General features: G+C 40.0%; 1 protein-coding gene across 1 annotated transcript in view; it reads left to right on the top strand.

The window, feature by feature from the left end:
- The window catches only part of FBXO42 (F-box protein 42), a 92,380-nt gene that overhangs the window by 25,161 nt on the left and 53,752 nt on the right, over positions 1 to 13,467 (top strand). The window contains exon 2 of the mRNA XM_012763079.2: positions 7,143 to 7,409. Coding sequence (XP_012618533.1) covers positions 7,160 to 7,409 — 250 coding nt within the window. The 5' untranslated portion in view covers positions 7,143 to 7,159. The remainder of the gene's footprint in view (positions 1 to 7,142; positions 7,410 to 13,467) is intronic.

Raw genomic sequence — 13,467 nt, 5'->3', positions numbered from 1 at the left:
CCTTGCCTAGCTTCATGTAAGTCTTTGGCCATCTAAATCTGATTTTATTATTTTATTTTTGTATATGAAATTTCTGTTTGTTTCATCAGAATATCTGGGAATTAAGATTTGAGTTTTGTTATTGTCTCTAAAATGAATTCATAAAGCTGTGCTTGTTTATTCATTCAGCAAGCTTTTGCCGAATGCTTACAGTGTATATCAGGTAGTGGATGTAGAAAGTAGAATTATTTTCTATTGTGCCCTAATGGGAGGAGAGGGCAAGGCAAGCAAACAACTACAGAATAGTAAATTGCTAGTATGTGGGCAGGTGTATTATAAATGCATAATGGGAGAGGTAAAGTGTGCTTTTAACTGAACATTTCTGTAACCTGATGGACTGATGCAGTCAATTTTGAGTTAATTCAGGTTACCACTGTTACACTACGATAATTTTGTGTTTTTTTTAATTTTTGCTTTTATTGCCTTTTCCATTTTTCTTGCTTTTTCTGATAATTTTTTTTTTTTTTCCCCCTGAGACAGAGTCTCACTTTGTTGCCTGGGCTAGAGTGCTGTGGCATCAGCCTAGCTCACAGCAACCTCAAACTCCAATCCCTCTGCCTCAGCCTCCTGAGTAGCTGGGACTACAGGCATACTCCACCATGTCCAGCTAATTTTTTCTATTAGTTGGTCAATTAATTTGTTTCTATTTTTAGTAGAGACAGGGTTCTGGCTCTTGCTCAGGCTGGTTTTGAACTCCTGACCTTGAGCAATCCTCCCGCCTTGGCCTTCCAGAGTGCTAGAATTACAGGTGTGAGCCACCGTGCCTGGCCCTGACAATTATTTTTGAGAGAAAAAAAAAAATCATGGTGCTTCCTAGCCTAGAAAAATGTACCTTTTTCCCTCCTCTAACTCCCCTTCTGATTTATACTATATTTCACAATGAAAGCCTTCTGTTTAAAATTACTGTTATAAGTTAAATTATTATTACAATCAAAATCCTATACTTAGTGCATTATTACCATCTTTTCTTAAAAATCTAAAAATTCACAGCCTAAACAAGAGCGAGACCCCATCTCTATAAAAAATAGAAAAATTAGCTGGGCGCAGTGCTGTGTGCCTGTAGTCCAGCTACGTGGGAGGCTGAGACAGAAGCATCACTTGAGTCCAGGAGTGTGAGGTTACAATGAGGTAGGCTGATGCTACTGCACTCTATACTGGCCAACAGAGCAAGACCCTGTCGATAGATTGAAAGAAAGAACGAATGAATTAAAGTTACATTATACTTTTCCATCAAATGAAACATTTTGCTGGACCTAGAATGTATGGAATTTGCAGAACCTAGAGCATCTTCATTAATGTTTGAAACCAGTACACTTTTCTTAACTATTTATACTTAGTAATAACAAATCCTTTGACTGTTACATATGGATATGGAGAATGGCCTTGAGAACTGGTCCATTTCCACTATTACTTTGTCATAAGGTGCTTTCATTTAATATCAGCCATTGTAAAAAATGATAAGAAAGCATGCTGATGGGTAGTTTTGGGGAATACTTTATTTTTCTATTTCATTAAAGGGAATCTTAATTGGGTAACATGCTGAGTTAACCATTTTTTTTAACTGTAGCTGATATGTGTTATTAAATTTGGAATGCTTTATAGAAACAGCTCTCTGAATTTGCTTGTCAAAATAGCTGACAGTTTGCTAATAGCAACAGTAGTTATGCCAAATTATTCTATCTCTAGACTTTTTTGTCAAAACATTGACTGTCAGTAACTAAGGAGTCTCCAGATGATGAGCTTTGTTAATTTAGTTAAAATATTAAATAGTGGGCCAGGTGCGGTGGCTCATGCCTGTAATCCTAGCACTCTGGGAGGCTGAGGCAGGAAGATCACTTGATGTCAGGAGTTCAAGAGCAACCTGAGCAAGAGCGAGACTCTGTCTATACAAAAAATAGAAAAAATTAGCCAGGTGTGGTGGCACGCGCCCATAGTCCCAGCTACTCAGGAGGCTAAAGCAGGAGGATTACTTGAGCCCAGATGTTTGAGGCTGCAGTGTGCTATGATGACACCACTGTACTGAGGGCAACAGAGTGAGACTCTGTCTCAAAAAAAAAAGAAAAAGAAAGAAAGGTAGGTCAAAATTCAAAGAACAGAAGAAGCGTATTTATTATGACCAATAAAATATCTTGACAGCATTCAGTGACATGTAAGGGGTAGGATCTGATATTTCCTGAATGTACTAATGACGTAATTTCTATTATAAAATAATGAAAGATTGACACAGAGGTGTTCTGAGTCAATAAACCTTGCACTCATTGGAATGCCTCCTGCTAGGAAGGCAAAAATGTGGGCCAATGGTCTCTGCCCTCAAGAGAGCTTGGTTTCCAGTATGTTGACTTTAGATTGTGGTTTCTCCCAAAGACTCAGTCACTTTAGGGAAACAGAAAGCTGAACACAGATATGTGAAGGGTGAAGAATGTTTGTTTTAAACAGTTTCATGAAAACCACATTCATCGAGTTAATATACTTAGATGTGAAATGTTTTGTAGGGCTTCTTATGGCATGAAAGCAAGAAAACCTCAGAGTTTCAAAATGCCTCTACATTTTGGGGAGTATAAGTGATGATTTCTTTTTCTTTTCTTTTTTTTTTTTTTTTGAGACAGAGTCTCGCTTTGTTGCCCAGGCTAGAGTGAATGCCACGGTGTCAGCCTAGCTCACAGAAACCTCAAACTCCTGGGCTTAAGCGATCCTACTGCCTCAGCCTCCCCAGTAGCTGGGATTATAGGCATGCGCCACCATGCCTTGCTAATTTTTTTTTTCTATATATATTAGTTGGCCAGTTAATTTCTTTCTATTTATAGTAGAGATGGGGGTCTTGCTCCTGCTCAGGCTGGTTTCGAACTCCTGACCTTGAGCAATCCGCCCGCCTTGGCCTCCTAGAGTGTTAGGATTACAGGCGTGAGCCACTGTGCCTGGCCAGTGATGATTTCAATAGCTAATCATGGAAATGAAAATGAAGGACTGTGCAGATTGATATTGGGCATGTAATTACTGAGGAATTACATCTGTGCTCACCCTATGTGTTGTCTCTGGTATCTGTGCCCGGGGCCAAGTTAGCAAACATGCCCTTCAGGGGTATGGAGCTTGATGTTTTTGTGGTCAGTGTAATAGTTGAATAATGAAAATTGCTTAAAAGTGGATATTTCAACAGTATTAGTACCTTTATTTATGCCCTTCAGGGGTATGGGGCTTGATGTTTTTGTGGCCAGTGAAATGGTTGAATGGTAAAAATTGCTTAAAAGTGGGCATTTCAACAGTATATGTCCCTTTATTTAGGCATGCTACCATGTTTCACCAAAAATAAGACAAGGTCTTATATTTATTTTTCCTCAAGAAGACACCCTAGGGCTTATTTTCAGGGGATGTGTTATTTTTTTTAAGTACGGTACAACAATCTACATTTATTCAAATACAGTTAAGTCATCTTCTGGAACATCAACATAACTCTCCAAACCCCGAATTTCATCCTGAATTTCTTGCGACTCTATTTCCTTTAGAACCATTGGCCCCAATCTCTCATGTCGAGCAATAGAGCTCTCATGGGGCAGATGGGAAGGGCTGCTCGTCTTCTTTACCCCTCCGTGATGAAATGCATGGGTTGTGCAGATACGCTGCATAGCCACACCAAGCACTAGGTTTTATTTTCGGGGTAGGGCTTATATTGTGCAAATGCTTCCAAATCCTGCTGGGGCTTATTTTATGGGTAGGTCTTATTTTCGGGGAAACATGGTACTTTCTAGTAGCCACCAATTGCTGATGATCACTAAGATTTTAGCAGCCAGTTTGCTAGGACACAGTATTGTGAACTTTAAGCTAATTTGGTAGATAAATGATCTTGAAAGCAGTTTTATGAGTTTTGGTTCATGTTTCCATTTTTCTTTTTCTTTTTTCTTTTCTTTTCTTTTTTTTTTTTTTTTTTGAGACAGAGTCTCACTTTGTTGCCTAGGCTAGAGTGAGTGCCCTGGAGTCAACCTAGCTCACAGCAACCTCAAACTCCTGGGCTCAAGTGATCCTCCTGCCTCAGCCTCCCGAGTAGCTGGAACTACAGGCATGTGCCACCATGTCCAGCTAATTTTTTTATATATATTTTTAGTTAATTAATTTCTTTCTATTTTTAGTAGAGACGGATCTTGCTCAGGCTGGTTTCGAACTCCTGACCTTGAGCCATCCGCCGGCCTTGGCCTCCCAGAGTGCTAGGATTACAGGCGTGAGCCATCTCGCCTGGCCCTCCATTTTTCTTAATGTGATCATTCTTTCAGTTTTTTTAAAGATGTTTTACATAATTAGTATATGAATTACTAGAGTGGTAGAGATGAGGTGGGAGGTTTCTGTTCTCTGCTTTCCCCTTGCCTTTGCTTTTTGATTTCAGATCTTTCTCAAAGCCGCAAAGTATATTTCAAGATCACTCTTCTCTTCCTATTATTTATTTGTCTTTTCATCAGTGATAAAGGGAATGCTAGAAATTTATAAGGTGGGATGGCATAGTGAATGGTCTGGGTAGGTGTGTATGTAGCAAGGGGGAATAAATATATTAAAAATAATGAAATTAACTAAAATGTCCCTTCAAGAAAGGACTTAACTGCCCATCTGTAAGGAGTATAATTGAGCTGTTAGCTTCTTCAGGGCCTTCCTTGGCCTTGGAGCCAAGGTCATGCTCTTCTCTGAGTGGCCGCCAGCTAATGGCAGAGCAAAGGAGTGACATAAGAGCCTTGCCCTTCCCTCCCAACACTAGATTCCTCTAACTGGCTCCTTTGCTCCTCAGCTCTCTGTTGGACAGGCTTTATCAGGTCTGCATTGAGGTCTGAAGACTCCTTTCACCCCAGTCCTTCTTCCTCTACACTTTTCAGAGAAGTTACTTCCCATTAAATCTTTTTCATTCCAAATTCTGTTTAGCATCTGCTTCCTGGAGAATCTAACCTGTGACATAGTTCTTACATAAATCATCCTATTTCCTTCATTATACTATTTTTACCTCAGGCTTTTCATGTAACACAATGGGAGTGGTATAAATTAATTGTCTGCCTCTGTGTGTATGTTTTTTTTTTTTTTTTTTTTTTTTTTTTTTTTTTTTTTGAGACAGAGTCTCACTTTGTTGCTCAGGCTAGAGTGAGTGCCGTGGCGTCAGCCTAGCTCACAGCAACCTCAAACTCCTGGGCTCAAGCGATCCTCCTGCCTCAGCCTCCCGAGTAGCTGGGACTACAGGCATGCGCCACCATGCCCGGCTAATTTTATATATATATATATCAGTTGGCCAATTAATTTCTTTCTATTTATAGTAGAGACGGGGTCTCGCTCTTGCTCAGGCTGGTTTTGAACTCCTGACCTTGAGCAATCCGCCCGCCTCGGCCTCCCAAGAGCTAGGATTACAGGCGTGAGCCACAGCGCCCGGCCTGTGTGTATGTTTTAACATGTTATGCTCTTTCTAGAAAATTTAGGAAATACAGATAAGCACAAAGAAGAAATGAAAAATTATCTATACTATCTCCGCTAGAAGTAAATAGCTTAGTTAGAGAAGTACATAAATATTCAGCTCAGTTGAATTTTTTACATTCAGAACACATCTATGTAACCAATGCCCCAGTAAGGAAACAACTCTTTTTTTTTTTCTTTTTTTGAGACAGAGTCTCACTCCATTGCCCGGGCTAGAATGCTGTGGCTGGCGTCAGCCTAGCTCACAGCAACCTCAAACTCCTGGATTCAAGCAATCCTCCTGCCTCAGCTTCCCGAGTAGCTAGGACTACAGGTATGCACCACCATGTCTGGCTAATTTTTTCTATAGATTTTTTAGTTGGCCAATTAATCTCTTTCTATTTTTAGTAGAGATGGGGGTCTCGCTCTTGCTCAAGGTGGTTTCGAACTCCTGACCTTGAGCGATCCTCCCACCTCGGCCTCCCAGAGTGCTAGGATTACAGGCGTGAGCCACTGCGCGCAGCCAGGAAACAACTCTTTAGCAGTACCTCACAACTCTCACGGTGGTTTACCAGAGGTAACCACTATCCTCACTTATAACAGCATAAATTAATTTTGCCTGATTTTGGACTTGATATAAGTATAATCATATGGTATGTACTCTTCTGTATTCTTTTGCTCAACATTATGTTTGAGAGATTTATCCATATGTGTGTACCTGTTGTGCTTTGCTGTATAATATTTCAATGTGATGAACATTGAGGTTGTTTCCAGTTTTTTACTACCTGGATCTGTTATGATGTTTTCTATCATGAACATTGCTTTGTATTTGGTGTTTTAGCTGGTTAAGTATATTGGAACATTTATTATCCTCTTAATTGAATCATGTAAAAGCTTAGAAAAACTGTTATTTCTTAACCCATATCCTCAGAATGTTCTTATTACTCTTTGCAGGATGCAGGGTTAGTTTTTTCTCTGAAGTTAGAGATCTTGGATCATTGTTACTGTCCAAGGAGGCTAATTGCTATTCCCTTTGTTCTCTGTTAGTCAGATCCTTGAGTTAGAGGAATTGTTGAAGAACAAACTTTCCAGTTTTATGGTTATACTAAAACTTAGCCACCAGGCTGGGTTTGATGGCTCACTCCTATAAATCCATGCACTCTGGGAGGCCAAGGTGGGTGGATCGTTTGAGCTCAGGAGTGCGAGATCAGCCTGAGCAAGAGCAAGACCCCGTATCTACTAAAAATAGAAAGAAATCATATGGACAACTAAAAGTGTATATAGAAAAAATTAGCCGGGCATGGTGGCGCATGCCTGTAGTCCCAGCTACTTGGGAGGCTGAGGCAGGAGGATCGCTTGAGCCCAGGAGTTTGAGGTTGCTGTGAGCTAGGTTGATGCCACAGCACTCTAGCCCAGGTGACAGAGTGAGACTCTGTCTCAAAAATGAAATAAATATAATAAAACTTAGTTATCATTCTGGTTTTTAGTGGAGAGAAAAAATGTAATCAGAAGGCTTTGGGGATGGGGTTGGTATTTGAGCTTGTTCGTATCAAATTAAGATGGTACACAACTATTGTAGGAAAATGCTAAAGAGCAGATTTCATACTGAGGGTAGAAAAGAAATTATGAACATGCCTGAATGTTTCCAAGCTTCCAGTTGAATACTGATGTTTGTTTCTCACCTACTATAGCTGTCGAGTGGAATGTCATGGCCAGTTCCTCGGACAGTGAAGATGACAGTTTCATGGCTGTGGACCAAGAAGAAACTGTGCTGGAAGGGACAATGGACCAAGATGAGGAGCCCCGTCCAGTATTGGAAGCTGAGGAGACTAGACATAATAGGTCCATGTCGGAGCTGCCAGAAGAGGTTTTGGAGTATATCCTGTCCTTTCTCTCACCATACCAGGAACACAAAACTGCAGCCCTTGTCTGCAAACAATGGTATCGACTTATCAAAGGTACTGTGGGAAGGAGAAAGGTTTATTTCAGATTTCATTGAATGATTTATTTTTAGACTGCCAATTGCATTTTCTCTTTTCTTCCTTAAATGTATTGTGGTTATAAAATTTAGTATTTGACAATTAACACTGCATTTTTCTTCTGACCTTGGTTAGTTTTATTTACAACTCGATTAGTTTAGTTTACAACTTGAATATTACAGTATTTAATCCTATTTGCAGTTTTAATATGAGGATTCTTTTTAAAAAGCTTTATGTTCTTGGAGTCGATTAGTAAATTATATTGTTTTTTTTTACTCCCTCTCCTCCCATCAATTATATTGTTTTTGAATGGACTATTTAGGGATGGATATGGGATAACAGTAATAGATAACAGGTATATAGTTCTTACCATGTGTCGAGCACTGTAGTAACTACAATCTCACAGCAAACTATGAATACGATGTGCTCCATTTTATAGATGAAGAAACTGGGTGAGGCACAGTTAACTCATTTACACAAGATTAATGCAGGTTTAAAGATTCACAATAAACATGGCACAATGGCACCTGCCGGTAGTCCAGGTGACTTGGGAGGCTGCGGTGGGAGGATTGCTTGAGCTCAGGAGTTCGAGATTGTAGTGCCCTGTGCTGATCAGGTGTCTGCACTGAGTCTGGCATCAATATGGTAACCTCCTGACAGCAGGGGGCCACCAGGTGGCAAGATTCACATTCAGACAATCTAGCTTTTTTTTTTTTTTTTTTGGATATTATAGTCTTGCTCTGTTGTCCTGGCTAGAGAGTACAGCGGCATCAGCCTAGCTCACTGCAACCTCACACTCCTAGGCTTAAGCGACCCTCCTGCTTCAGCCTCCCAGAGTGCTAGATTACAAGTATGAGCCACCAGGTCCAGCCTAAGAGTCCATACTCTTAATGAGGATACATATTGTCTATTAAGGTAGTTAATTTTAGCAGACGTGTGATAGTGAAAGCGTTTGCTGCTTTTACTTTAAAAAATATTTTTCCTTTTTTTCATCCTTTTCCTAATCAAGATTTCAGCTTTTAGCTAAATGTTGAGGTTGCTAGCCATGATATATATATATATATATTTATTATTTTATTTTTATAATTTATTTATTATTATTTTAAAATTCTTATCTTTTTTCTTTTTCTTTTTCTTTTCTGCAACTAGAATACCAGTTAACGATGCACCATGATATATATATATATATATTTTTTATTTTTTTTTATTTATTTTTTTTTTTTTGAGACAGAGTCTCGCTTTCTTGCCCAGGCTAGAGTGAGTTCCGTGGCATCAGCCTAGCTCACAGCAAACTTAAACTCCTGGGCTCAAGCAATCCTGCTGCCTCAGCCTCCCAGGTAGCTGGGACTACAGGCATGCACCACCATGCCCGGCTAATTTTTTTCTGTATGTATTACTTGATCAATTAATTTCTTTCTATTTATAGTAGAGACAGGGTCTTGCTCTTGCTCAGGCTGGTTTCGAACTCCTGACCTCGAGCAATCCGCCCGCCTCAGCCTCCCAGAGTACTAGGATTACAGGCGTGAGCCACCATACCCGGCCATGATATATTTTTAATTAACATATAGCAGTTATTTGGCTCATTGCAGCTTAGGTAGGAAGGGCCCATTTTTTTGTCTAAGATGACCAGGCCAATTGAATAATCTTTGATCAAAGCAGGGGTTGTATCAATTTGTTCTTTCCTAGCAGGAACAAGGCAGCCAGAGATGACAGATAAAAACCTTTAGATCAGGCCAGGCGAGGTGGCTCATGCCTGTAATCCTAGCACTCTGGGAGGCTGAGGCGGGAGGATCACTTAAGGTCAGGAGTTTGAAACCAGCCTGAGCAAGAGCGGGACCCTGTCTCTACTAAAAAAAAATTAGAAAGTTTCAGTCTTGTAATTGTTTTAGTTAAAAAAAAAATAGAAATTAATTGGCCAACTAAATATATATAGAAAAAATTAGCCGGGCATGGTGGCACATGCCAGTAGTCCCAGCTACTCGGGAGGCTGGGGCAGGAGAATTGCTTGAGTCCAGGAGTTTGAGGTTGCTGTGAGCTAAACTGATGCCATGGCACTTTAGCCCGGGCAACAGAGTGAGACTTGGTCTCAAAAAAAACCAAAAACAAAACCTTTAGATCAGAATCAATCAGTTTTAAAATATTTTCCTTGCATAAAGCTGGTTTTCATGAGGAGGAGGGCTGGTTCTCCTTGCCAACTCCCAAAGCCACCTGGAGGACTAAGGGCTAGCTGTGTTGAAATTGTTTGGTGGGGCTTGTGCCCATTCAGTCACAACTGGTGATACTGGTACACACAGCTTTCTTCTGATTTCTGAGTTAACGGTCTCTTTAGGAGAGATTAGCTTCCTACACTGTAGAAATACATTGTTTCACCTCTAAAATAAAGATGGGAAAATCACAGGTGAGGGACTGTGAACTAATCAAGTACATGCATTTATCCTTAGGTTTTATTTTGCAGTCTTATTTTATTTTATTTTTTTTAAGAGAGAGGAACCCTAACCTAGTATTCACAGTCTTGGATCTTTTGGCAGAAATTATTACCAAGATAGTTTTGATTGTTTTTAATTTTAACAGAGTTTATTTTTTATTTGTTTATTTATTTTTGAGATAGTCTCACTTTGTTGCCTGGGCCAGAGTGCTGTGGTGTCAGCCTAGCTCACAGCAACCTCAGACTCCTGGTCTCAAGCCATCCTTCTGCCTCACCCTTCTGAGCAGCTGGTACTACAGGCATGTACCACTAGCCCGGCTAATTTTTTTTTTCTATATATTTTTAGTTGGCCAATTAATTTCTTTCTATTATTAATAGAGATGGGGTCTCGCTCTTGCTCAGGCTGGTTTCGAACTCCTAGCCTTGAGTGATCCGCCCGAGTCAGCCTCCCAGAATGCTAGGATTACAGGCGTGAGCCACCATGCCCGGCCCAAACTTTATTTTTTTTAGAGCAGTTCTAGGTTCATAAAATTAGGTCTGTAAAATTGGGCAGAAGAAACAGATTTCCCATATACCCTCTATCCCCACACATGCATAGCCTCCCACATTATCAATATCCCCTATCAGAGTAGTACATATGTTATAATTGATGAATCTACATTGACACGTTATTATCACCCAAAGTCCATAGTTTATATTAGGCTTCACTTTTGTATTGTACATTCTATGGATTTGGATAGATTACATGTATCCGTCATTATAGTATTATACGGAGTAGCTTCACTGCAGTAAAAATCCTGTGTATTCCACCTATTCATCCTTCTTTCCCTCCAGCTCCTGACAACCACTGATCTTTTCACCGTCTCCATAGTATTGCCTTTTCCAGAATGCCATATATTGGAATCATATAGTATATAACCTTTTCACATTAGCTTCTTTTTTATTTATTCATTTATTTATTTATTTTTATTTCAGCATATTGTGGGGGTACAGATTTTAAGGTTTCAATAAATGCCCATTTCCCCCCTCCCCCAACATTAGCTTCTTTTACTTAATTATATGCATTTACGTTTCCTCCAACATTTTTCATGATTTGTTGTTAGCTCATTTCTTGTTAAGCGCTGAGTAATATTCCATTGATGTACCACAGTTTGTTTATCCATTCACCTGCTGAAGGGCATCTTGGTTGCTTCCAAGCTTTGGCAGTTATGAGTAACGTTGCTATAAACATCCATGCACAGGTTTTTTTGTGGATACAACTTTTCAACTCCTTTGGATGCTAGGAGCACGATTGCTAGATTGTATATTTCGTTTTGTAAGAAACTGCCAAACTTTTTTTTTTTTTTTTTTGAGACAGAATCTTGCTCTGTCGCCCAGGTTAGAGTGCAGTGGCCTCCTCACAGGTGTTATTGCAACCTCAAACTCTTAGGCTCAAGCGGTTCTCCTGCCTCAGCCTTCTGAGTAGCTGTGACTACAGGTGCGTGCTACTATGCCTGGCTAATTTTTTGTATTTTTTGTAGAGATGGGGTTTCACTCTTGCTCAGATGGTCTTGAACTGCTGACCTCAAGCATTCCTCCCACCTCAGCCTCCCAGAGTGCCAGGAATACAGGTGTGAGCCACCTCACCCAGCCTGCCACACTTTTGAAGTTTTACATTCCCAGTAGCAATGAATGAGAGTTCTTGTTGCTCCATATGCTCACCAGCATTTGTAGTTGTCAGTATTTCGGATTTTCACCAATCTATTATTTATTTATTATTTTATTTTTTTTGAGACAGAGTCTTGCTTTGTTGCCCTGGCTAGAGTGCCATCGCATCAGCATAGCTCACAGCAACCTCCACCTCCTGGGCTCAAGGGATCCTACTGCCTCAGCCTCCCAAGTAGCCGGAACTACAGGCATGTGCCACCATGCCCAGCTAATTTTTTCTATGTATTTTTAGTTGACCAGTTAATTTCTTTCTATTTTTAGTAGAGATGGGGTCTTGATCTTGCTCAGGCTGGTTTCGAACTCCTGACCTTCAGTGATCCTCCAGCCTTGGCCTCCCAGAGTGCTAGGATTACAGTCATGAGCCACCATGCCCGGCCAGGTTGTTTGTTTTCTTACTGTTGAGGTTTTTTGTGTTTTTTTTGGACAGAGTCTCGTTCTGGTGCCCAGGCTAGAGTGCCATGGCATCAGCCTAGCTCACGGCAACCTCAAACTCTTGGGCTCAAGCAATCCTCCTGCCTCAGCCTCCCAAATAGCTGGGACTACAAGCAGGCGCCACCATGCCCGGCTAATTTTATTTTCTATATATTTTTAGTTGGCCAATTAATTTCTTTCTATTTTTAATAGAGATGGGGTCTCACTCTTGCTCAGGCTGGTCTCAAACTCCTGACCTCAAGGTGATCTTCCCGCCTCGGCCTCCCAGAGTGCTAGGATTACAGGCATGAGCCACTGTACCTGGTCTTATTGTTGAGTTTTAAGAGTTCTTTGTATAATTTGGATAACAGTCTTTATTGGATATGTCTTTTGCAAATGTTTCCTCCCAATCTGTGACTTATCTTTTCATTCTTTTGACAATATTTTTCACAAGAAATTTTTAATTTTAATGAAGTCTGGCTTATCAGTTCATTCTTTCATGGATCATACCTTTGGTGTTGTGTTTAAAAAGTCATCCCCAAATTCCAGGTCATCTAGATTTTTTCCTATGTTATCTTCAAGGATGTTTATAGTTTTGCATTTTACATTTAGGTCTGTGATCCATACATCTCTTTTGAGTTAATTTTTGTGAAGAATGTCTAGATTCATTTTTTTATGAAGATGTTGAATTGTTTCAGAATCATTTGTTGAAAAAAGCTATCTTTTGTCCGTTGTATTCCCTTTGCTGATTTGTCAAAGATTAGTGGACTGTATTTGTATGAATCTATTTCTGGGCTTTCTATTATGTTCCATTGAAAATAATACCACACTGTCAATGTGGTAATGTGGTATTATTGACAGTACCATACTGTCTTGATTACTTTATAGCAAGTCTTGAAGTTTTTTTGTTTGTTTGGTTGGTTGGTTGGTTTTTTTCGAGACAGAGTCTCGCTTTGTTGCCCAGGCTAGAGTGAGTGCCGTGGCATCAGCCTAGCTCATACCAACCTCAAACTCCTGGGCCCAAGCAATCCTGCTGCCTCAGCCTCCCAAGTAGCTGGGACTACAGGCATGCGCCACCATGCCTGGCTAATTTTTTCTATATGTATTAGTTGGTCAATTAATTTCTTTCTATTTATAGTAGAGACAGGTCTCACTCTTGCTCATGCTGGTTTCAAAATCCTGACCTAGAGCAATCCGCGCCTCAGCCTCTCAGAGTGCTAGGATTACAGGCGTGAGCCACGGTGCCTGGCCAAGTCTTGAAGTTTAGTTTTTGACTTTATTCTTCTTGAGACTTCAGTGTTTTGTTGACTATCTTGGGTTTTTTGTTTCTCCATGTAAACTTTAGAAGCAGTTTGCTGATATTTACAAAATATGTTGTGATTTTGACTAGAATTGCATTGAATCTATAGATCAATTTGGGAAGAACTGACATCCTAACAATATTGATTCTTCCTATCCGTGAACATGGAATTTCTCTTCATTTATTTAGTACTT

Source organism: Microcebus murinus, chromosome 2, assembly GCF_040939455.1.
Source record: "Microcebus murinus isolate Inina chromosome 2, M.murinus_Inina_mat1.0, whole genome shotgun sequence".
Lineage (NCBI taxonomy): Eukaryota > Metazoa > Chordata > Mammalia > Primates > Cheirogaleidae > Microcebus > Microcebus murinus.
The sequence above is the reverse complement of the archived record's forward strand: the minus strand, read 5'-3'. Positions and strand labels throughout refer to the sequence as shown.